At 42.3% G+C, this 27,140-nt stretch overlaps 1 protein-coding gene across 1 annotated transcript in view; it reads left to right on the top strand.

The window, feature by feature from the left end:
* LOC124605995 (fibronectin type 3 and ankyrin repeat domains protein 1) overlaps positions 1-27,140 on the top strand; it is a 104,158-nt gene that overhangs the window by 71,395 nt on the left and 5,623 nt on the right. The window contains exon 4 of the mRNA XM_047137958.1: positions 5,711-5,928. Coding sequence (XP_046993914.1) covers positions 5,711-5,928 — 218 coding nt within the window. The remainder of the gene's footprint in view (positions 1-5,710; positions 5,929-27,140) is intronic.

Below are 27,140 nucleotides of genomic sequence, written 5' to 3'. Positions count from 1 at the left end.
TTCTCTGTTAAGTAATAAATTATTTGACATACTAAGCAACAGCTTGCATTGCCACAACGAGAAATGATGTAGCTCTTCCAATTTCTCCTGATTTCTTGCCAAACAATTTAGTGAATACCAGGTGTGTTTAACATTTTAGATTACCTGGGCAACATTGAAGAAGACGAGTAGTTTTGGGCCGCACACAATATGCTTTTGACACTAACTATAATCACTGAGAAAATAATGGGAGGGGGATGGACCGATAAGACAAAAGCATAGCACGCCTGCGAGTTTCAGATTGGAAGTATTCAAATTATTGCAACTTTATATTAAGGGAATTTTATGGAACTTTCTTTTTTACAGATCGTGTGATACGATTCTCACTTATTGGGCCGCATAGATACTTGCTTTGGGCCGCATGCAGCCCGCGGGTTAGTAACCCCTGAAATATACCAACGTGTATTAACTGTTCTTCGATACTATAAATATGAAACTCAAATAATAGTAGTGACATGTCCACTGTAACCAAATAAGCAAGCAGTCATTTTCTTGGAAGAGCTTCACGAACGAACCTCTTTGTTGATTTCGGTTTATGTGGGAGCATCCAAATTGTTGATTGCTCCAGTTCGTACGAAAATATCCAAGTTAGTCTCCTTTTACTACGCTGTACGCAGACTTTGCATTTCCTAGATTGAATTTTTTGAGTATCACTTCACATCACTGATTGACATTCAAACGGAGTCGAGAATTTTTTGTACCAGAAATGCTGTTGTGGGGTCCAAGAAGATACCGCTTTCTTTTAGCCATGAAAAGTAATTTATTTTACTTTCATAACAAATATTTATTCACAGATTTCATATCTGCTTAGATTAGAATACGAAAAACCAGTTTAACACAAAAAACTTAAAATAAATCACAAAAGGAAAACAAGTTCACAGACAGTGAAGTGAAATAAAACATAAAAATTTAAACCAGTTTAACACAAAAAACTTAAAATAAATCACAAAAGGAAAACAAGTTCACAGACAGTGAAGTGAAATAAAACATAAAAATTTAAACCAGTTTATTGTATTAAATGTAACATGAAGCAGTAATAGATTGATGTAAGATGAGCATATATGGTGTGTAATATTTGCTGCATATGAAGTGATACGCAATTTTTCACAAATATTCAATATTCACCCAAGTTTTTCTCTCCAAACTCTGGAAGACAGGCTTGGCAAATTTCTTGTAACATATCACGGGTAAGCAAATACTACCACGCTTCCTATGCGCCGTACGAGTTTCCCATCTGTTTGCAGCCCTTACAGTGTACGAAATGTCCTGATGAAGTGGGTCGTTTCTCACACTCCTTTGAGGTTCAGTAGAGGGTCACTTATAGCTACTTGTGCCATAGAAATTAGATGCCTCCTCCCTCTATTCATTTCTTTTCTCATTGTCTAGTTCTCTAGAATCACAGTTTCGTTCTGAAGCAATTTGATGATCACTATTGTAAGAAGAGTCATTTTTATCTTAGAGATCGTTTATACCGCTACCTTCGTCTTCCTCTAACGTTTCCTCAAAAAGTGCACAAAATTTGAAACAAACAGTGACGTACTCGTACATGAATAAGAGATCGAAGTCATAACACTGAAAATGAATGAATATACTAGTTACGTCTAAAAATTGAATGATATTTAGTTGATAAGCCAATTTTGACCATATAGAAAACAGAAGTACTTACGGTGTCCTAGGAAGGGCATCACCCAAACTTTACAGCTGTACTCTGAGAAAGTAGAAGACTCGACAATGCTTCTAGTTCATCTGATTATAAAGTATCGAAAACATAATGTGGAACTGCAAACAATAGAATGAACTACAGCAGAAATAGCTAGGGCTTACAGTTTCACTGGTATCGAAAAGGACGTCTCCTGTTACCACATTTTATACAGATAGTGCATTTTTCTCGGTCGTCCGCCCCTATAGCTGAGTGGCCAGCGCGTCGGAATGCCGCGCAAAGGGGCCCGGGTTCGATTCCCTGCTGGGTCGGGGACTTTTCTCCTCTCTGGGACTGGGTGTTGTGTTGTCCTCGTCATCATGTTGTGTTGTCTGCCTCATTATGTCATCCACCGGGGTAGCGACAAGAAGGGCATCCGGTCACCCCTGTCCGCAGCTCGTGGTCGTGCGGCAGCGTTCTCGCTTCCCTCGCCCGGGTTCCCGGGTTCGATTCCCGGCGGGGTCAGGGATTTTCTCTGCCTCGTGATGACTGAGTGTTGTGTGGTGTCCTTAGGTTAGTTAGGTTTAAGTAGTTCTAAGTTCTAGGGGACTGATGACCATAGATGTTTAGTCCCATAGTGCGCAGAGCCATTTGAACCAACCGGTCACCCCTTCAATTAACCTTACCAAATCAAACATCACCATGTCGACCCTGCGGAAGTTCGGGACAACGGCACAAGGAAAGAGAGAGTACATTTTCTCGGTCGAGTTTTTGGAGCGTTCCATTACACCATCTGACAGGAGCTTGTGTTCGAGCTTAGAAGCAACAGCACTGTCAAATTATGTACAATGCATCGAGAACAAATCTTTTCACGAAAAATCTGATTTAGAGTGATTGATGCTAGTTGACGCAGTTTTCAGTTTACTACTGCATTTTATTCTATAGTACCTACTGCTCATGTGACCAATGCTGCGAATAGTGTTAGGCTATTCTTCCGCTAGTAATTGATGATAGATATATTAATTTAAAGTGTATACTGAAATCGTAAGAAATTGTGTACAAAAACATAACATCTGTGTCAATGTAGCAGAGATCGGGGAAAACTGGCATACTCAAATGGTTCAAATGGCTCTAAGCAGTATGGGACTTAACATCTGAGTTCATCAGTCCCTTGGACTTAGAACTACTTAAATCTAACTAACCTAAGGACATCACACACATCAATGCCCGAGGCAGGATTCGAACCTGCGACCGTAGTAGTCGCGTGGTTCCGGACTCAAGCGCCTAGAACCGCTCGACCACAGCGGTCGGCACCAACTGGCATACTTCCTCCAGTAATTGGTATCATATTATTAATGAAAATGCGTACAACGTGCAGATACAAGTCTGAGATACATACTCTCGTCTTAGTTTTTTCTGCAGTTCTCCGCATCTTTCACAGCATACGCAGGCTGCATCTGGCCGGTGGAATCTTGTTGTGGTAGAACTCGTGGTGAATACGATGTGTCGTGTATCATGTTACTACATTTCAGCGTTCGTAGTTTGCCTGCTTCCATTATAGGATTTGCCATCTTTGGCTAGTCGGGACTCTTGAGCAATAGGCAGAGCTTAATATATTAAACATGCAATTCTTTCTAACGTTCGCAAGTTTTTATCGTCGCACCAAAACTAAACTATAAATACCATACGTGAAACTTAATCTTTAAGTAGTTTAACAGTGTTTACCTTATACAAAAGTGAAAATCAAGGGGTTTGGCTGATAAACACGTCTTCGGTCAGAAATCTCATTGACTGAAGTACAATTGTCTTCAGTGATGAGTCCCGCCTCGAATTGAGCCTCAAACACCAGCGAAGGCGAGTCTGGACGCGCCCCAGACAGCGATAGGGTACCATCCTGCCTGTCGCCAGCCGTAAGACCTGACAAACAGGAGTGATGGTCTAGGGCGCCATTTCTTTCCATAGCAGGAACCCTTCGGTTATCATCCGCGACGCCCTTAGGGCAAACCGTTGATAATCTATGCCCCGTTTTGATGCTCTTCATGACAAGCCATCCTGGCCTTACATTTCAGCAAGATAATGCCCTTCCGCCCATGGCGAGAATTTCTACTGCTTGTCCTTGGCCAGAAAGGTCGTCGGATCTCTCCTCAATTGAGAAGTTTGGAATATTATTACCAGGATCCTCCAGCCAGCTTGGAATTTTGACTATCTAAAGCGCAAGTCGGACAGAATTCGGCACAATATCGTTCAGAACGACACCCAAAACTCTATCAGTCCAACCCGAACAACTGCTTGGATAAGGGCCAGAGGTGGACCAAAGCGTTACTGCCCTGCTCAATTTGTAAAGCTCTTTCTCTTGAATAAATCATCCAATTTGTCTGAAACTGTACTCATTTATTTGTCTGCACATGTACATCACATCTATCGATTTCTGTCCCACATGAATAATTCCCGCGTGGTACGTCGGTCTTTTGTCCTCAGGGTATAAATAGAGAGAGTAAGTTTAAAGGGAGCAAAAAAATAAATAGACAGTAATAATAAATAGCAATAACAGGGATTTTCCGTTGCAAAAATACACTACTGGCCAGTAAAATTGCTACATCAAGAACAGATGCAGATGATTATTTGGGTGCATAGATCCTGAGAAATCAGTACCCAGAACAACAACCTCTGGCCGTAATAACGGCCTTGATACGCCTGGGCATTGAGTCAAACAGAGCTTAGATGGTGTGTACAGGTACAACTGCCCATGCAGCTTCAACGCAATACCACAGTTCATCAAGAGTAGTGACAGGCGTATTGTGACGAGCCAGTCGCTCGGCCACCATTCAACAGACGTTTTCAATTGGTGAGAGATCTGGAGAATGTGCAGACCAGGGCAGCTGTCGAACATTTTCTGTATCCAGAATCGCCCGTACAGGACCTGCAACATGCGGTCGTGCACTATCCTGCTGAAATGTAGGGTGTCGCAGGGATCGAATGAAGGGTAGAGCCACGGTTCGTAACACATCTGAAATGTAACGTCCACTGTTCAAAGTTCCGTCAGTGCGAACAAGAGGTGACCGAGACGTGTAACCAACGGCACCCCATACCATCACGCCGGGTGAGATGCCAGTATGGCGATGACAAATACACGCTTCCAATGTGCGTTCACCGCGATGTCGCCAAACACGGATGCGACCATCATGATGCTGTAAACACAACCTGGATTCATCCGAAAAAATGACGTTTTGACTTTCGTGCACCCAGGTTCGTCGTTGAGTACACCATCTCAGGCGCTCCTGTCTGTGATGCAGCATCAAGGGTAACCGCAACCATGGTCTCCGAGCTGACAGTCCATGCTGCTGCAAACGTCGTCGAACTGTTGCGTGCAGATGTTTGTTGTCTTGCAAACGTCCCCATCTGTTGACTCAGGGATTGAGACGTGCCTGCACGATCCGTTACAGCCATGCGGATAAGATGTTTGTCATCTCGACTGCTAGTGATGCGAGGCCGTTGGGATCCAGCACGGCGTTCCGTATTATCCTCCTGAACCCACCGATTCCATATTCTGCTAACGGTCATTGGATCTCGAGCAACGCGAGCAGCAGTGTCGCGATACGATAAACCTCAATCGCGATAGGCTACAATCCGACCTTTATAAACGTCTGAAACGTGATTGTACGAATTTCTCCTCCTTACACGAGGCATCGCAACAATGTTTTACCAGGCAACGCCGGTGAACTGCTGTTTGTGTATGAGAAATCGGTTGGAAACTTTCCTCATGTCAGCACGTTGTAAGTGTCGCCACCGGCACCAACCTTGTGCTCTGAAAAGCTTATCATTTGCATATCACAGCATCTTCCTGTCTGTTAAATTTCGCGTCTGTAGCACGTTATCTTGGTGGTGTAGCAATTTTAATGGCCAGCAGTGTAGTACTGAGAAAGCGGTTCCCGATCAAATGCTCTAACTATACAAATCGTGAACCTGCTGCAGAACTTGTTTTTTAGCTGTTTATGTTGGCAGCTCTGGCTGACAGCTACGTTGGATGTGCAGTGTCTATGGAGAGCAGCGAAGAGGTCCTGCGGGAGCTGGTGGGCCGCGGGGCATCCCTGGACGCCGAGGACCGGCGCGGGCAGACGGCGCTGATGCAGGCCGTGCTAGCGACGCGTCGCGACGCCGTCTCCATACTGCTGGCCGCCGGGGCCGGCCGCAAGCGCAGGAACCTCTACGGCAACACCGCGCTGGACATGGCGCGCGCCAGGAACCTCAAGGTGGGCATGCAGTTCAGTCAACTCGTCTTCACCATACTGTTAAGATAACTTTGTGATTAACAACTTATAGCGATTCGAGTGATAGGGACCACTACTAGCCAAACCTAGTTTTTCCTGGAACGCTTTGTTGCCTGTTTTGAAGGTAGAATATGTGACCAGTAGTACCCGGACACGTAATCGTGGACTTTAATGTGGGATGCGCCCACCCTTCGCTCTTATGACGGCTTGAATTCTGGTGGGGACACTTTCAATGAGGTGTCTGAATGTCTGTGGAGGAATAGCAGCCCAATTTTCCTCAAGAGCCGAAACCAGAGGAGGTGGTTACGCTGGACGCTGGGGTGTGGGTGAAGTCTATCTAAGTCATCCTAAAGGTGTTCCATTAGAATCAGATCGGGAAGCCAGTCCATTTCAGGAATGTTACCGCCCACAAACCACTGACTCACAGCTGCTGGTTTACGACAGGGTGCACTATCACGCTGATACAAACAATCACCGTCTCCGAACTGTTCCTCTTTTCCATGCAGTACACACTGCTGTTCATGCTCTTCCTCAACTACCGTTTTCTTAAGTGCAATAAGGTTCCACGCCCTAATCATGAAGAACACCCCCCCGCTGTAACACAGCCTCCTCTGTACTTCACTGTTGGCGCTAAATATGATGGCAGGTGACATTTTCGAGGCATTCGCCAAACCCAAACCCTCCCATCGGGCTGTTACAGGGAATAGCGTCATTCGTCATTTCTAATCACTCGTTACCAGTCATACATTGTCCTTTGGCATCGCTGTTTACCCCATGTCAAGCTTCACTCAGCATTAACTACAGAAAAGTGTGGCTTATGAGAAGCTGCTTGACCATGCCACCAGAATACTTCTTAAACCCCAAGCACATTCATTGTGCTAGCTGGACTGCTGGTGGCAATTTGGAACACACGATTGGTTCCTTCTGCTTGTTTCATGCGATTTTTTACAACCATCCTACCTAATGCTCGACGGTTCCTTTCCGTTAATGCATGTGGTCTGTCTGGTCTTACTGTAGCTGTGGTGGTTCCCTACAGTTTCCACTTCGCAGTCACATCAACAACAGTAGACTTGGGTAGCTCAAAATGGTTCAAATGGCTCTGAGCACAATGGGATTTAACATCTGAGGTCATCAGTCCCCTAGATCTTAGAACTACTTAAACCTAAGTAACCTACGGACATCACACACATCCATGCCCGAGGTAGGATTCTAACCTGCGACCGTAGCGGTCGCGCGCTTGCAGACTGAAGCGCCTAGAACCGCTCGGCCACCTCGGCCGGCTTGGGCAGCTCTATAAGAGTTGAAATGTCCCTGACTGTTTTGTAACTCAAGTGAGATCCAGTGACTAACCTACGTTCGAAGACATTGAGCTTTCCTGATTGATCCATTCTGCTGTTACTGCTCCTCTACTGGCAACACAGTGCTCCCCACCTCCTTTCCTTGCGGCGCCTCTGCCTCGGGCGTCTAGATGCCTTTGACAGATAGTGTACGTGCTGAGAGCCTTGTCAAGGTTGAATGCTGGCGAGAATCATTGCCTCCCAGGACTGCAATCAATCGAACAAAAATTTTATTTTATTCCAGCTACAGTACCGCAAATTCAGAGTTATTGTGAATTAATCGTTTCTACGATAAACACACATTGTCTGGAATTCTGACGTTTGTCAGGGATATTAAGAAAAAGTGGCGAAAATTTATCTACAACTTGAACACAGACCAGACTGCACTTGTAAGAGCTGAAGAACTTGCAAGGGGATAGCTGTACATTGTGCAAGTAGTAAAGGTAACTAAGGAGGAATTTGGAAAGGGCTTAAAAATTGAGGAAGAAGAAGTAAAAAAATTAAAATTTCTGTTAATAGCATTATAATTATGTCATAGATTGAAAGTGACTTCAGACAGCAATACAATGAAAGGGTTAGGCTCTTGAAAAGGAGTTACAAAATGAACATCTACATAATTAGGTAAAAGAAGAGTAATGGCCTGTAGTTGATTAATTCAGGCGGTACTGGGGATTAGGAAATGAGTTGCAGAAAATAGTAGCCAAGTTTTGGTTTTTTGGTAGCAAAGTAAGTAACGATGAAAGATGTAAAATGGATGTAAAATGCAGACCAGCAATAACAAGAAAACTTTGCAGAAAATGAGATATGTTAATACTGAATATGGTGTGTCCCAGGAGGAATAATAAATACTCAGGGATGTTACAGTAATGCTCTTTTGAAGCAAAAAATTTCATATGCACATAGTCCATATACAAAATGGTTTCCACAAAAGAACACATGAAATGTACATTGTTATTTATGGAACTGATGACTTGACACACAACTATCATATTTAACAATCAAAAATGAAAAAAAAATCACTGAATAATGCAAACAAGTTGTAAAGGTAGAAAATTTTAGTGACTGAGGGGGGAAAATCACAAAGGGAGTGCCACTGGGTTCAGTTTTGGTTCCACTCTTATTCCTACGGCAGAAGGACATCCCAAACAAAGAGGCTGAAAGCTACGAGGTACATTTGGTCAGAGTAACACGTCAAAGTGATGGGTGGGTAAGGGATATACCTGCGTGCCACCAGTGCAAAAACAAATGTACATTAAATGTGTAAAACACTGATGCGACAAAAGTCAGGGGACACCTCCTAATATCGTGTCGGACCTCCTTTTGCTTGGCGCAGCGCAGCAACTCAATGTGGCATGGACTCAATACGTCGCTGAAAGTCCCCTGCAGAAATATTGACCCATTCTGCCTCTATAGCCGTTCATAACTGTGAAAGTGTTGCTGGTGCAGGATTTTGTTCTCGAACTGACCTCTTGATTATGGCCCATAAACGTTCTATGGGATTCATATCAGGCGATCTTAGCGGCCAAATCATTCACTCCAAGTGTCCAGAATGTTCTTCAACCAATCGCAAATAATTGTGACCTGGTGACATGGCCCACTGTCATCCATAAGAATTACATAGTTGTTTGGGACCATCATGAATGGGTGCAAATGATCTCCAAGTCGGTTCATTTGGACCAGACGACCCAGTGCATTCCATGTAAGCACAGCCCACGCCATTATGGAGCCACCACCAGCTTGCACAGTGCCTTGTTAACAACTTTGGTTGATGGTTTCTTGGTTCTGCGCCACACTCGAACCCTACCATCAGCTCTTACCAACTGACATCGGGACTCAAGTGACTAGGCCGCTCTTTTCCAATCTATGGTCCAACCGCTTTGGTCACGAGCCCAGGAGAGGCGCTGTAGGCGATGTAGTGCTGTTAGCAAAGGCACTCGCGTCGGTCGTCTGCTGCCATGGCATATTAACGCCAAATTTGGCCGCACAGTCATAACGGGTACGTTTTTCGTACGTCCCATAGTGATTTATGCGGTTATTTCACGCAATGCTGCTTGTCTGTTAGCACCGATAACGCTGAGCTGAAGCCGTTGCTCTTGGTCGTTCACTGAAGGCCGTCGGCTACAGCGTTGTCCATGGTGAGAGATAGTATCTAGCTTGAAATTTGGTATTCTCTGCACAATATTGAATTCCTTGACGATTTACAGAATGGAGTGTCCCACGTACCTAGCTCCAACTACCATTCCGCGTTCAAAGACTGTTACACTACTGGCCATTAAAATTGGTACACCAAGAAGAAATGCAGATGATAGATGGGTATTCATTGGACAAATATATTATACTAGAACTGACATGTGATTACATTTTCACGCAATTTGGGTGCATAGATCCTGAGAAATCATTACCCAGAACAACCACCTCTGGCCGTAATAACGGCCTTGATACGCCTGGGTATTGAGTCAGAGCGAGCTTGGATGGAGTGTACAGGTACAGCTGCCCATGCAGCTTCAACACGATACCACAGTTCATCAAGAGTAGTGACTGGCGTATTGTGACGAGCCAGTTGCTTCGCCACCATTGACCAGACGTTTTCAGTTGGTGAGAGATCTGGAGAATGTGCTGGCCAGGGCAGCTGTCGAACATTTTCTGTATCCAGAAAGGCCCGTACAGGACCTGCAACATGCGGTAGTGCATTATCCTGCTGAAATGTAGGGTTTCGCAGGGATCGAATGAAGGGTAGAGCCACGGTTCGTAACACATCTGAAATGTAACGTCCACTGTTCAAAGTGCCGTCAAAGCCAACAAGAGGTGACCGAGACGTGTAATCAGTGGCACCCCATACCATTACACCGGGTGATACGCCAGTATGGCGATGACGAATACACGCTTCCAATGTGCGTGCGCCGCGACGTCACCAAACACAGATGCGACCATCATGATGCTGTAAACACAACCTGGATTCATCCGAAAAAAATGACGTTTTGCTATTCGTGCACCCGGGTTCGTCGTTGAGTCATCGCAGGCGCTCCTGTCTGTGATGCAGCGTCAAGGGTAACCGCAGCCATGGTCTCCGAGCAGATAGTTCCTGCTGCTGCAAACGTCGTCGAACTGTTCGTGCAGATGGTTTTTGTCTTGCAAACGCCCCCATCTGATGACTCAGGGATCGAGACGTGGCTGCACGATCCGTTACCGCCATGCGGATAAGATGCCTGTCATCTCGACTGGTAGTGATACGACGCCGTTGGGATCCAGCACGGCGTTCCATGTTACCCTCCTGAACCCACCGATTTCATATTCTGCTAACAGTCACTGGATCTCGTCCAAGGCGAGCAGCAATGTCGCGATACGATAAACCGCAATCGCGATAGGCTACATTCCGACCTTTATCAAAGTCGGAAACATGATGGTACGCATTTCTCCTCCTTACACGAGGCATCACAACAACGTTTCACCAGGCAATGCCGATCAACTGCTGTTTGTGCATGAGAAATCGGTTGGAAACTTTTTTCATGTGAGCACGTTGTAGATGTCACCACCGGCGCCAACCTTGTGTGAATGCTCTGAAAAGCTAACCTTTTGGATATCACAGCATCTTCTTATGTCGGTTAAATTTCACGACTGTAGATATCTTCGTGGTGTGTAGCAATTTTAATGTCCAGTAGTGTAATTCCCGTCGTCGGCCATGATAACGTAGGAAACCTGAGTAAAAATGACAGTTTTGTCAGTGTACTACCCGTTTATACCTTATGTACGCAATATTATCGCCATCTGTTCATGTGCATATCGCTATCCCATGACTTCTGACACCTCCGTATATCTCGGAAAACGTTCGGGCTAGGGGATATGTCCTTGTGAAATTCTTTGCTTCAAATGTGCATTCCTGTCATATTCCTGAATACTGACCATCCCTCCTAACACATCCTTTACCAATTCATGTGTTAGCATTCATGTGTTAGGAAGTACTTTTTGAAAGCTTTTATCTGGAACGTAGCTTTATACGAAAATGAATCACGGACGATAGGCATTATAGACAAGAAGAGTAGCATTTGATGCCTGGTGTTAGAGAATAATATCGACGTTTTTTGGTAGATCGAATAATAAATGGGGAGGTAATGAATAACAGTGGGTAATAATGAGCTTTACGGCATCAGTTTAAAAAAAGAAGGGATAGATTGACGGAGTACACACAGAGGTATCGTGGGAAGTGTGAGGGGTAAAAATTGTGGTATGTTCATTTTTCTTTTGTTGTCTGATGTGTTTCTCTTTGTCTATGACGCTGTAATCAGATGTTCTACCCGCAACTGTCGCCATCAACCAATCCGTTCATATCGTTTCGAGATTGTACCAGCACCAGAACAAGATTAGTGATTCCCTGAAATGTGGAAAACGTAAACTGTGAAGTGGAGTGGTATTATTCCAAGTGCGAAATGGCAAACATGGTATTCTGCTATTACGGCATTAGGGCCTAATCGATAGACATGTTTCTTGTACGACGAATTAAATCTGAAAAATGTTCAGGAGGATGTTCCAGCAACTTGCAGACGCGGGATCATTCGCAACCAGTACAAGGACGCACGGTGGACCTAACGTAATTAGCACGTCCACTATGAACGAGCTAGTGTTGCGACGAATATAAATGAGCCTATAGCGCATACTGATATGCAATGAGCTGGAGTTTCTAGAGGCATACAACAGGCTTTTATGTGCTCAGTTCTGCTCATTAACATCGCCATAGCAGAATACAGTTACGCCAATGGGTTCTAAGGTGGAATGCTGTATATCCGTATTTGAAAGCCTTGATTTTATTTACGGATGAGCCGGTATTCACACAGAGTAGGATAATAAATTACGGCAATTACGCTACGTGGTCAGATGGAAACTTCAAGGGTAGCAAGAGATTAGGTTCGCTTTAGTATTAATGATTGGGCAGAAATTGTGGATGATACTCTCATATAGCCATACACTTTCTCGGGAAAATTATAAGATAATGTATATCATCTATTTGTGCATGAAAAATTACTCACGCTGTTCGAGAATGTTATGGAGTAATGCAGTCTGTCCGTTCACATTATCTTAGTCCCTTAGATTTGTGTGGAATTGCAACATTGCGTTGACGTAAGGACCAGCAACATTATTTTATCTTATTGTTTCTTTATTCTTCGGTCTCAGCTGCGTTTACATTTAAGTTAATGGTGATTACTTTCGAAAGTATTTGTTCACATTCAAGCCATCATATACATTAAAAGAACATCTTTAGTCAATATGTAACATGCAAATGGTTTAAATGGTTTAAATGGCTCTGAGGACTATGGGACTTAACATCTGAGGTCATCAGTCCCCTAGAACTTAGAACTACTTAAACCTAACAAACCTAAGGACATCACACACATCCATGCCCGAGGCAGGATTCGAACCTGCGACCGTAGCGGTCGCGCGGTTCCAGACTGTAGCGCCTAGAACCGCTCGGCCACCCCGGCCGGCCTAACATGCAAATATTGAAGTACAAAGGGTGTATTACAATTCCTATTACAGGCTTCTAAAGTTTGTAGGGAGGACCTGGTAGGTAAAATTTTAATAAAGAACTAATGCCCAGAAATGTACCGTTTGGATATAAAACAAGTTTGAAGATCCAACTTCAAGTCTCCTGCTTCATGGTATAGTACTTAAAGGTAGAGGTGCACAATGCATGTCTTGAGAACATTTTCCATATTAAATCAGTCCATCCCGCACCATTTTCATCCGGCTACAACAACGGCTGAGAGAAGCTTGCACGTTTGCAGGTGTAGGAACATTGAATGTCGTGCTCTGCTCCATTAGGTTTGTGCAGTATGTGTGTGAATGTATGAACCTCACATACACATTGTTCAACGAACAGCAGGAGCAACTCCTGTAGAGCACACAGGACAGAGTTCATGTTCTCATCTGCATCGAGGAATTTGAAAGTGTCCTGATTTTCAAATTTACACTGCCCGGTGACAAAAGCGTATCACCCAGAAGAGGAGGAGTGAACGAGATGAGTCTTCACTGGTTGTGAGCGCATGTGATAGTACTGCAGTGAACACAAAATTGAGTCGAATTTACAAAGAGCTTGAAGCATAATCCCACACATCTGTATATTGAAGCACCTCTGGCTTGGATGCATGCACTGATTCTGTTGAGAGGGGTGTAATAAAGTCGTTGTATCCTCTCCTGACCTAGCTGGTCTACACATTGTAACTGGTCCTTGATATTCTGGATACTGTCACTGGAACGGAGATGACGTCAAAGCTGGTTCCACACGTGTTCTATCGGGGACGGATCTGAGGATCTTGTTGGTCACCTGGATACTTCAGCATTACACAGACAGTTCATAGAGACACGTGCCATATGTGACGAGCATTGTCCTGTTGAAAAATGGCTCCACGGTACAAATAATGTCGTGTGACGAGGGCCTCCCGTGGGTAGACCGCTCGCCTGGTGTAAGTATTTCGATTTGACGCCATGTCGGCGACTTGCGCGCCGATGAGGATGAAATGATGATGATTAGGACAACACAACACCCAGTCCCTGAGCGGAGAAAATCTCCGACCCAGCCGGGAATCACTTAAGGGCGCAAGATGCCCATGACGTACTGTTGCTCTGTAAGAGTTCCCTCATTCACTACCAGCAGTGACCTGAAGTCATACCCTATGGCACCGCTGTGCCTCTCTGAAACATTGGAAGTATGGGACTTCTCCCCAGGTCGCCCTGATAATCACTGACGATGGCCATTTGGGATAGAAGAACCACGATTCATTGCTGAAAGCAAGGTGAAACCTTTTATCAGCAGTTCATGCTTCCTGATCACGGCAACAGTCCAAACGCAGTCGTTCGCACTGTGGTGTTGACAGCAGCATATGTGTGGAGCGGTAATTCACTAACCTGGCTATTGCTAGTGTCCGACCAATGGCGCAGGCTGCCACAAAAAGGGGATCCATTACTTGTTCTCATGCTCTAGGATGGCAGTGCAGATGTGAAGGGGTTACAGTGTGCTTGGTGCACAATATGGCGGTCCTCCCCTGTGGTGGCTATTTGTGGTCAATATGCTTGCCTTGACTTTTCCATGTAGTCAAAAATCGGGCCACTGTTACGAACGCACGAAAAATATGAAAATTATATAGCATCATACTGTATGCTGACGTTGTTGAGAGCCATCAAGGGCATTTCAAGGTAGAAAACCGAACACAATGCAGAGAGAAGGCAAAAGTGGTCGCCTTTAGGTTACAGGAGATAAATAGTAACATTACCACTCCGTCTACAGGCCACAAGTGGCCCATCTGGACCATCTGACCGCCGTGTCATCCTCAGAGGAGGATGCGGATAGTAGGGGCGTGGGGTCAGCACACCGCTCTCCCGGTCGTTATGATGGTATTCTTGGCCGAAGCCGCTACTATTCGGTCGAGTAGCTCCTCAATTGGCATCACGAGGCTGAGTGCACCCCGAAAAATGGCAACAGCACATGGCGGCCTCGATGCTCACCCATCTAAGTGCCGGCCACGCCTGACAGCGCTTAACTTCGGTGCTCTCACGGGAAACGGTGTATCCACTACGGCAAGGCCGCTGCACAAATATTAACATTACAGGCTTGCAAATTGCAAGCGGTGTCCCAGGGGAGGAGTTTCATTTCAGGGAGTTAGTTGATAACTCCATCCACCGACTAAACGCTGTTTAAGGCGTGACTGTAGAAAATGGCCACGAAAAGGCACATCTTACTAGTGGCAGCAAGCTTGATGCCTGCGCCTGATAACTGCAGCGTCAGTAGCTTTACACATTTTAGAGTGCTACTTCAGCTGTCCTAACCCACAGAAGATCAGAGGGCGGGGCCAAATGACGTAAAACACTGTTGTTGCTGGCCATAATAGGAGTGGCACAAACGTTTAGCTTTCAGCTGAACGCGGTTGATACCAGACTCGGAGTCTGTTAATGTAAAACCCAGAAGCATCCCTACCTACCGAGTAGGAGTAGTGGTGGAATCTAAATGTGATTTACCAGCGGCGCCCTGGAGGTGCAGAGCGACTTCTCCGATTGGCCGAAGCTTGTTAAGTGACGTTGAACTGGTGGGTCGACTATAGAAAGGGAGAAATGGTGCGTCACCATGATTCTTAAAAAAAAAACATGTTTTTGTATTCAAGGCGAGCTAGATCACTGGGGCGCCTTTCCGTATCACTCGTAGCCAGCTGGGTAGGCTCCAACACATCTGTTTTTCTCACTTGGAGTGCTGCTCTCAGGTTTGTTCTTAACGTGTTGCTACTGTTCGCTACTTCGGTTCGCACCCACCACGTGGCTTCAGACACTTCCTGTTGTGCAACTAGTTGCCTCCATCACTTCTTCTAATGGTTAGAACTGGCCTTCAGTGTCTGCGCGCAACTAAATCGTGTTAATTAGACCCGAGAATTCCATGAATCTTCTGCTGCAAGCATCATGTCGAGTCCCAGAATCCGCGCCTCTCATAGGTGCCCTGTAACAGTGCTCGGCGCTGATCCAAGTCATCAACCTGCCTTCACTGGTAATTGTTTTTCTGCATCTGCTCCTCGCCGCTCGGATATTGCAGACTGACCTGAACCCCCTGTCTTCCCTCTATCCTCTGTCAGTACACGGCAACAGTTCGACCAGCCGGCCAAATGGAGACCAACAATGAGGCTGCTTTCAAATTCTATTATGTGCTGATAACGCTGTCTCATACAAGTGCACGGCATCTCCGTGTCCTTCACAGTGATCTCTCAACATCAGACGCTGTTCACGCCCTTTATATACCCTACACGCCCTGGTAACAACACTAACACGTACAACACTATGCCAGCTGGTGACCCTTCTACCAACCACAGAGAATCGCAACTATAATCTTTTACAATATCGTCGATGATGAGTACGCGTATGAAGTTGCACTGACATCCGATCATGTCTTCTGGGATCTCCACTAGTTTTTAGGCAATGTAGTTTACATCTAAGAAGCACGCGTCCAGAGAAGGGTTCTTTATGAAAACTTTGTGTACCAAAAGGGAACATTTCCAAGTGTCAACAAACGATCTTGATTAAACTTGGTGGCTGTGTAGAGGAGGCAAAACAATGCACTATGTTTTTTGTACACAATTTCATTTTTGAAGGATAACACACACTTCGAAAGGTAATTTGGCATATTTGGTGTGGAGGGAATATCTTCGAGACGATGACATATAAAAAACGCTGCTCATACAAAAGTTTACATGTAATTAACGTTCATGAAAACTGTATAACCGAATTTTATAGTAATTTGAAATTTTGCATATTGCACCACCACCATTAATCAAGTCTGAAAAATGAAAACTTCAGTTAGAGCATAATTAAAGAAGCTTTAAAGCTACATACATCCCTGAGTAATAAAACTAGCCTCTAAAATACCATTTTTGGAAAATAAGCTCGACACAATGTGTTGTCAATATTTTCAACATACCTATTTAAAATACCTAAACATCCATTATTAGTCTAGTTATTTATTTTACTTATATTTGCTTTACGTTTTAAATTGTTATTTTACATTTTACATTCATTTTCTTTTTTTGTTTTTTAGCTTACCATTTCACCTATGTGTGATTTGTCACTTGAAAATAATAAGCAATTCGTTCTTATGGTACAGAATCGTTATACTAATGGTAATCTGTGAATAAATGCTGAAAATATAACGTTTTCTTACACCATGCACATAAAATGAACGAAATTTCTTCACATAATGTGCACGACAGAGAACACACTATAAATCAAAATTCAGCAGGGTTTCAAATTGTCACGGATGATCCTCTAAATATCCTGGTGAAAAGAAGTGATAATGTACTAGTGACTGCAGCTTAATTATATTGTTTCTCAAGTGAAGATTGACGTTAAAATCTTTCAACAGAACTAGATCTGAAGATCTTCTCATAAAGTTCTTCCAATATCGAAACCCATATACGTACCACATCTGTAGCTGTGCCGTCAAATTCTTTGGGATCACCAAATGAACAGGTTTCTTGTCCTCAGGTACCATGGTCTAATCGGTTTTTTCATGCTGACCATCCGCATTTTCATTGCTTTAAAAGAAATTGTTGTTGAGTTTGTACCGAGAATTCGGGACTCTCCTTTAGAAGCCCCAAATGTCCTTGTGAGAGCATCGAAAACTGGCAAGCAAACGCTTGACAATGTCAAAAGATTTTTGAAAGATGTTTTCTTTCCCAGTGAGGGAGAAGTCTCTGTTATTGTTAAAAAATGGTTCAAATGGCTCTGAGCACTATGGGACTTAACATCTGCGGTCATCAGAACTAAGCAAACCTAACTAACCTAAGGACATCACACACATCCATGCCCGAGGCAGGATTCGAACCTGCGACCGGAGCGGTCGCGCGCTTCCCGACTGAAGTGCCTAGAACCGCTCGGCCACACCGGCCGGCTGTTGTTGTTAGATTCTTAGAGCTGTCAGTGTGAAAGAAACGTATAGAGCATCGTACCTTAGGACTAGGAACTTGTTCATCCGGTGATCCCAAACAAGCCTGTAAAGAAATTGTGAAACGACCTGTATTAATCGCTTTCTTGCGCTCCGCATGTTCAGATCATAAGAGTTCATTACAATAGTTATAACAATCCTGATTAGTTCTCATGTGATTTATGAAACAATTTCATAATATAACTTTACATACGTATTTCGAGCTGTTCTCAACTTTTAACATATGAACATTCTGCGCCCTTTGTTTTTCTGCCAGTTACAGAATGACCCATCTGCTAGAGAAATGTGGTTAGAAGTATCTGCAGAGCACCATCTGTGTTTGTTAGTATTCTCGCGTGCTGTCTTCTGATAAGTTTCCGCTAATTTTTCAGTGTCTCTATGGATGTAGTTTACGTTATTTGACAATAAAATTTGTGGAAGAATTTTACATTGGACGTAATATCAGTTTCAAACTGTGTATAATGTGACAGTAGGTGAAAATGGTTTGCACAGTATCCATTAAGTTATCTTAAAACCTTTAAAATCTTCCTAAAATTCATGAAAGTGTTTTTAAAATCTTTCTATAATTCAGAGAGTGGTTTTAATAGTCTTCTGAAATTCATAGAAATATTTTTACTATACATGCTTGTTTCGAAATTAAAATTAGTGGCTATGGGCGTTTAAAGGTGTTCGTGTGTTCCACACCCTTTGACAATGTGCAAAGCTACAGCAGTGTGTATTCCGTGCATGTGACGAAATTCGACAGCAGTATGGTGACAGGAGTTCATTTCACATGGCTGGATGTGTTAGAATGTATGGTAACCACGTTATGCATGTCCTGTGGTGTCGACAATAAGATGGCTATCACAGGACGGTACTGCCCATATGTCACTAAGTACACCGCCAGGTAAAAAAAAAGTGAAGCACTCAGTAGAAGAGGAGGAAAGAAATTAAACTTCTTGGTTTGAGAGAGTATGTGATGTTATTTCATTGATTACAATATCGATTTAAATTTACAGAGAACTTGGCAGTATGAGCCCACTTACAATATGACGCTGCACCTCTTCTGCCCTAGATGCATTCACTGTTTTGGTTGGGCAGGATGTCATAAATCCGTTGTATCCTCTCCTAGCCAAACTGGCCCACAACTGTTACAATTGGTCTTTGATATCCCGGATCCTGCACTTGGACGTAGTTCACGTCTGAATTGGTCCAACACGAGTTCTATCTGCGTCTGATCTGGGGATCTTGCTGGACACACAAGTACCTTAAGGGGGGGGGGGGGGGGGTAGGACGTCAAACGGGCCGACTTGGAGCAGGAGACTCACCACAGGACATTCAGGACATTTCAATTTCCAGTATCTATACTTTTACAAATAAATTCATAAAACTTTGTCAGCATGATCAGGAAGGATTCAGAATTCACACTCATAGCAGCGGAAGTTCTAAAACATAACGAAATAATTTTTTTACGTGTGAAATTTCATCATTTTTTTCACTTACTAATGGCAGTATTTGTTGCTATAGGTACACTTTTCTTCATAAGTAAGAGAGATTCTTCGATGAATTTTGCACAGCATACAAACCATACTTAAAGGTGTACGTAACTCTAGAATTTTGCAAATCTATTAAAAACTGTGGTAAAAATTGAAGTAATTAACTTTAAATTTGTATTTTTTCTAAACATGAAGTTCAAAATATACCAGTTCATTCGTTTTTTCATAAATTAAATAAATTCTAGAGTTTCATACACCTGTGAGTATGGTATGTATGCTGTGCAAAATTCATCGAAGAATCTCTCTAACTTATGAAGAAAAGTATACCTATAACAAGAAATGCTGCCATTAGTAAGTGAAAAAAATGATGAAATTTCACACGTAAAAAAATTATTTCGTTACGTTTTAGAACTTCCACTGCTATGAGTGTGAATTCTGAATCCTTCCTGGTCATGCTGACAAAGTTTTATGAATTTATTTGTAAAAGTATAGACACTGGAAATTAAAAAGTCCTGAGATGCCTCTCCTGCTCCAAGTCGGCCCGTTTGACGTCCTACCCCCGTTAACGTCATGGAGACATTTCATAGAAGCACGTGCCCTGTGTTGACGAGCATTGTGCTGTTGAACATTGGAACCACGATACTGTCACGTGAGAGGACGCATACTGTCTGTGTAATACCTTTGTGCCGTCAGAGCTTCTCAATCGCTACCAGTCCTAACCTGAAGTCACCCGATGACTCTCCGCACTGCTACACCAGGAGTGACATCGCTGTGCCTCTCCGAAACAGGGAGAGTGGGACGTGTTCCCATGCCGACGTCATACTTGCCAATAAAGGCCGTCCGATATCGTGCCGAACCGCTATTCCTCGCTGTACACAACGCGACCGCCATTCATAGGTACTCCATATTTCCTGGTCACGACACTACTTCAAACATCTCCGATTCGTTTATGTTAACGGCAGCCTACGTATGCGACGCTTATTCCGTAGTCCACTGCTGCTGTTCTCTGACCAATACTGCAGGGTCACACGGATTACTACAGAGAGAAGAGGTACTGGCAGAAGTAAAGCTGTGAGGACGGGTCGTGAGTCGTGCTTGGATAGCTCAGTTGGTATAGCACTTGCCCGCGAAAGGCAAAGGTCCTGAGTTCGAGTCTCGGTCCGGCGCACAGTTTTAATCTGCCAGGAAGTTTCAGAGAGAACATTGCTTTTTCTCATATGGCAGGCGCAGATGTGAAGCGGTTATAATGTGCTTGGCAGACAATGCGGGAATCCTGCCTTTCAGACGGGGTCGACCGGAGCGTTGACGACTAGTATGCTTGCCCTGACGCTCCATGTAGTCCAACATCGGGCCACTATCTCATCAGAATGCCGCACAAATCTAGATATTGCACCATTCGACCAGCTGGCCAAACGGACACCCACAATAAGGCTCTTTTCAACTTCTGTCAGGTGCTGATAACGCTATCTCACAAGCGTACGCTGCATTACTGTGTAGTGATCACTCAACATCTGAAGATGGTCACGCCCCTTATTGGAGGCCTATACAAAAAATTCCGGAACATTCGCAGTTTCACGCCAATGGTGTGTTGGAGCGAAATGCGGTTGGCATCCCTGCACTCGCCTGTGATTAATGTGCAGCTTCCGGAGGTTTCACTGTTGTATGTCTGTCAGTTATTGTTGAAAGGTGGCTACACTGAGTCACTGCGCCAGAGATTGCGCCAAAGAGTATTATTAAGCCGCCTTCACAGTGCTTGTCGAGAGCTCGTAGAAGTCAGTGCGTGGGCAGAGCTCGTAGAAGACAGTTCGTGGTGAGATGTGCTAGTGGGCAAGGCTTGTCGAGATGTTGTAGTAAGGAGTGTTTGTTCCATGTTTTATCCAGTTATTTGATGGGAGAGGTAGCAGATGTTATTGTAACGATCAGAGTGCTTTTGGTCAATATATATGAAGGTAAAAACCACAATGTTCATTTATTATTTGTGTGTCTCAAATAATGCATCATTACAGGTTCAGTCAACAAAGCATCTGGCTTGTGTTCTTGTATTAGAGTGTAATTCTGGTTTTCTGCGTAATTATAGTTTTTCTAATTTTCTTTTATCACGTCAGTATAATTGGTATTTAAAAATTCTTGTCTTGTTGGAGAAGAACCGTGCCAGATGCGTACGTTGAGTTATACTTCCACATACAGAACAGTTATACTTGTGCTTTGGTTTAGTAGGTTTTATAGTTGCTGGGGACTTAATTAATTAACTGTGTTTACGAAAATTTTCTTTCATTGTTTGTTGTTATTCTATGCAGTCAGATTGCGTAATAATATTAGTCAGGGCCAACCGTTTACGAGACTTGCGTAATCGGACTTACAGCTACAAAAAAACTAAAAAATATTTTCAATCATATTTAATTAAGCCCCCACGCACGTGGCGACCGCTGCTTCGGATCGTCCCTTGGAATTCTTCTGATTGTAAAAATAGTAGACTGTAGTATTGTTGTAGTAATTTGAGTTTAGTAATTGTAGTCTGTATTGAATGTGTAGATTTGGTAATTGGAATTCTTCTAATGGTATTTTTCAAAATTTAATTTTTATTGCCTTGTATACGCGTTTGACAATCTAGTACAATTATTTCAATTGTTCGATTGATCGTGTTTGAGGGAGACATTGCATGTAAATGGTATTGTTGAGATAAAGAGTCATTGTGTGTAATTTTCGTACAGGGACGAATTTTTTATGTTTTGTAAATGATTACACGGTCGATGAAAAAGGCGAAAATGATGAATAGTGAGAATGACGAAATTGTTGACATGGCGAACTCGCCAACACAGGACAACAGTATGATGAATAATGGAATTGAAAACAATTTAATAAGTCGGGAAAATAGTCAGGAACCATTTCAAAATTTTTCTCAATCAGAAAATTCACAGAATACGAGATTAACGATAGAAGATTCTGGAATAGTATCGAACACAGATAGCTTTACAGCTATGACGAAGGAAACTGATTTTGCGGGAAATGTTAGGGGCGAAAAGAATTTCGAACAAGTTAGTACGGAGCAGTTGATGAGTGCAATATTAAATTTGGGATCACAGTTTCGATCTGAATTAAAAACACGGTTAGATTCACAGTTAGGAACAATTAGAACTGAGATGAAAGCAATGACAACACGGTTATGCTCAAAAATAGGAACAATTGAAACAGAAATAGGAACAATTAAAACCGAGATGAAAGCAGTGGGATCACAGTTACGATCTGAATTAGAAACTGATATGGGAACAATGGAAACACAGTTAGGCTCACGAACAGGGACATGTTTCAAATACATGAAAGACGAATCAAATAAAGAAATTAGAGAAGAAGTACAACCGATTTTGAAGGCTCACAATAATAGCTTAATTTCAACAGAAATCAGACAAGAGGAACAGGGCAGGGAACAGGAAGAAAAAGATCGCGTGATAGTACAGAAATTTTCAGAGTTAAATTTACAACATGCAAAAAATAAGGAAGAAATATTTGAGAGATCGAGGAATCCGTACCAAATGACACATTAAATAACCTAACACAACAGTATGAACAGTTAACTACTAAATGTGTTAATACTGAAACCCGAGTCGCGACACTTAAGGAAGACGTAAATAAACAGAATGAACAATTAGGTGACTTATCGGAAAGAGTTGAGGAGATATCAGATAAATTGACAAATCTTAGTTTACATGGGGATAGAAATTTGGATGATACAGCTCCATTACCATTCGCAGAAACTGAAGAGTACCAGAACATAAATAAACATGTTGAAAATCAGGGAAAATTTAATGAACGCGTTAAAAGGGAAGTTGAGGCATTAAAAAAGCAAGTCAAACAAATTGAAGACGAAATCGTAGGAAAAGACGGCAAAAGAAATTTAGAATCACAGATACCAGAGGGGTTTGAAGAAAATAATTTATTTCATTTACGAGAAGCAACAAGAGAGCGCCAGGCGCGCGAACTTGACAATAATCGACATTCGGACTGGGACAGACGCGGTAGGTCTTTGTCGCCACGAGGCGAAAACTTTGACTATAAACACTTTTTGACTGTTCGGAAATTTAAGATCTTCCGCAATTCTAAGAATGACATACATCCATGTTCATGGTTAGATCAATTAATGTACGCACTTCCGCCAAATTTGCCACTAAGTCACAAACTGGAAATTATGTGCGGCTATTAATGTCCTCAGGGGATTCACTACTCTAAGTGAATATGTGCCGTAGCGAGCATAGGGCCCCGAGCTGTAGTGGTGCTATTTCTCTTTTAGTTTTCTGCACCGCTGCCTACTCTTTTACTATTCTTTGCATCTGTCAAACTAACTCTTCGACTATCAATCTATCTAGTGAGTAAGCAAACAATAACCGGATATGACGATTTTACCCAAAAGAGATTTCGGAAATTACCATTTGGACTTACTGTGCCTTCAGCGGCACTCATTAGTAGTTTAAGCGAAGTTTTGCCTGTTTATCTTCGTGACAATATTACTTCATGTGTTGACGATGTTCTTATTGCTAAACATTCTTGGAGTGAGCACAACAAATTTTGGATTCATTGTTACGTATCTTTGCAAGAGTTGGTATTACAGAGAACTTGGAAAAATCTGAATTTGGTCGTTCTCAGATGAAATTTCTCGGTCACATTATTGCTACAGAAGGTATTCTTCCTGATCCAGAGAAACTAGATGCTATTCAGTTCGCAATGACATTCCTTTTAAACGAAAATCGGTCGACAACTCTGTTTGGTTGGTTTGTATTCCTGATGAGTGAGTCAATAAATTGATTTGGTATACGCATTTTAGTTATGCACACTTTGGTCCCAGAAAATGCTTTCATAAATTACGAGAAAATTGTTATTTCAGTAATATGGAAAAACGTATTCGATCTGTTCTGGCCAAATGCAAATTATGTCAAAAGGCTAAGCCGCCAACAGTTTCTCACAGTGCACCGTTGTTTCCTATCATTCCAGCGAAATTAAAGGAGATGGCTGCAGTCGATTTGTTCGGTCCAGTGGTTCGTTCTACTAATGGTTTTGCGTACATTTTCGTAGCAGTGGAGTTGACATCAAAATATGTGTGTTTTACACCTTTACGTAAAGCAACAGCTCGTTCAGTATCTAACGCTTTTATCAAACATTTTCTTAAAGAAGTTGGTCATGTTGATAAGGTTATATCAGATAATGGATCACAGTTTCGTTCTAAAATTTGGCTTCGTACTCTACAGCGTCGTAAAATTAAACCAATCTTCATCTCACTTTTTCACCCTCAATCTAACGCTTCAGAGAGATGGATGAAGGAAAACAATAAATTGTGTCGTCTTTATTGTCATCAGAATCACAGAACTTGGGATCAGTATCTTCATATTTTTCAAAACATTCTGAATGAACTCCCTAATGATTCAACTTCTTTACCGCCTATATTGATATTAAAAAACAAAGCACCGACAAATCGCATTTCTGAAATCGTTCCTTTTCCGCCTTCACGGAAACTGCGGCATTCTGAAGTTGTCAACCTTGCTCTACGAAATATTGCATCTGCGGCTGCTAGAAGAGAGAAATCAGCTAAGCGTCCTGGTCGTTCAAAAATCTTGTCAGTTGGTCAGAAAGTGTTAATTAAGTCCCACCGTTTGTCTCACAAAGGAAAAGGCTTGTGTCGCAAATTTTTTCTGCTTTATAACGGTCCATATAGAATTCGTAAAATTATTCATGATAACACTATCGAAGTAGAAACTCTTAAATCACGACGCTCTAAGGGAATACATCACATATCTAACGTAAAAATTTTTGTGGAATGACATACTTTTGAGAAACTAACAGCTAGATGTAAACATGCGGAGAGTACAAGGATACCGCGCTGTGTTTTGGCGGCGGCACATACTCAAAGCAACAGTCAAGTCTGCGCGCCGCACGAGGCAGTCGTTGACCGCGAACAATTGCTTCCTACGTCACGCGCCTACAGCTGATCGAGCGCTCAGTGCGAATGCACTGACAGCCGTAAACAAATACACAGTTTAATTTCTCCGACTAAATTCAGTATACAGCTATAGTGAGTTGATGAATTATGTTATTAACATTCAGTATTTTCCAGGATACGGTTGTATAAAATATTTAAGAACTTCAGGTAAATTCTGTGTGTCTCCGACGTTAAGGCGACTTGCTATTGAGAAATTTTCAGGAAGAATGTAATTTCGAAGAAGAAATTAATAAACTAAAAAGGTAACTATTAATTGAGTTTATTTTTCAGGTAACATATTTCCACTTAGGTACGTACTTTAGACGTAATTTGCTGCTCGCGATTACGTGATTCATACTTTGTGCTAAATTTCATGTTCTATGAAATTACTTGTGAAGCGACGTGCTTGCGTACGTTAACTGATTTTGACAATGATTATTAATGAACTGGGTTGTAACTTGTGTATATTATGCATCGCTTGGCTGCACTGCTTTTTCACTGATGTCATATTTTTTAATTATGTGCCTGCTGTGCTTATTTATTTAAATTATAATTGTCACCTGATTTATTGTGCTGATGTGGTTAGGTATGTAAGTTATACTTTGTGATTTATCTGCTTGCGCCTTCATGTTTACTTATTAGGATGACATATGAACATTTATTTGCTTATGCTGATATGATGCTAATGACATGTTGACTGCTTTGCGTATGGATTGCATATTTATAAATATCTGTTGTTGTCATAACTACTCTTTAATTTGGTGTATAGAAATGCTGATATACTGTGTATGAACATAGAGTTTAGGTCACGCCATTGGATTAATTATAGATTGTTCGCTTGGCAGAGCCTCGTTGTAAGGATTGTGCTGCATCCACTTGTTGACATTCTGTTCTCTACTGGTATATTTACTCGCTATTGCTTGTTTTGCTTACGCTAAGTGCCTTATATTTTTAAGATAAGAAAATGAACTGTTATAATTCGACGAACGACATTAGTACAAGAAACTTCATAGAAGTCACATGAGCTGGAGGTTTTATGGAAGCTGTATAACTTTATGCTAATAGGAAAGAAGCTAACGACATGACATACCATTACTAGGTTTAGACCATTAACAGTTATTATACTGCATTTTTCGTGAGCAATTGAAATAGGAAGTGACACTTGATACAAGAAATACTCCACATGTTTGCTTCTGCCATAATTCTTGAAGTGGTGTACACACTGTGAAATATTGTGATCATTCACATTCCGTAATCGTACTTAATTACTGAGAGTTATTCGAACTAAGTCTGTTAGAGGTCATATATGCATTTCTTTTGTTTATAATTCATAATGAGTAGAAGATTTGGGTCAGATGGATTACACAGAGGTTGTGTGTTGGCAATGTGTCTTCAGATTGTATGGGATGATGAGGTTTGCATTAGGATTTTATCTGTACTTGTTCGAGGAGACTGACTAGAGGAAAGAGTTGTGTTGGAAGTGAGATGATATTGGCAATAAGGTTCATATTTATCGACGTATTAAAGAGGTATTATTGAGGTATAGAGATTATATGAAGTTGATGATTATTGGAGTTTTTGTGGACAAGAGGTAAGGGAAATGATATTGATGATATGAGTTATATGTATCGACGTAAGAAGTATTAGTGAAGTATTGAGATTATGTGATGCTGATGATTATTGGAGTTTTGGTGTATAAGAGGTAAAGTAAGTGAGGAGCATATTTTTTTTGTTGGTCTTAATGGAACAAGGAGGATGAAGATAGCAGACTAGAACACTAAAGTAGAAGGAAGATAGTCTATACACATACTTTGTTAAATCACTAAGCAGTATATACTTTTTTTTTGAAGAGAGGAAGTAATTGCATATCTTGGCTCACTGACAGTTGTTCAACAACAGTACATTTGATCTGGCTTGCCAAACATTGGTCTTGACTTGATGACTATGAC

The sequence above is a fragment of the Schistocerca americana genome, chromosome 3 (assembly GCF_021461395.2).
Source record: "Schistocerca americana isolate TAMUIC-IGC-003095 chromosome 3, iqSchAmer2.1, whole genome shotgun sequence".
Classification (NCBI taxonomy): Eukaryota; Metazoa; Arthropoda; class Insecta; order Orthoptera; family Acrididae; genus Schistocerca; species Schistocerca americana.
Note: the sequence above shows the minus strand (reverse complement) of the source record. Positions and strands in the feature narration are given on the sequence as shown.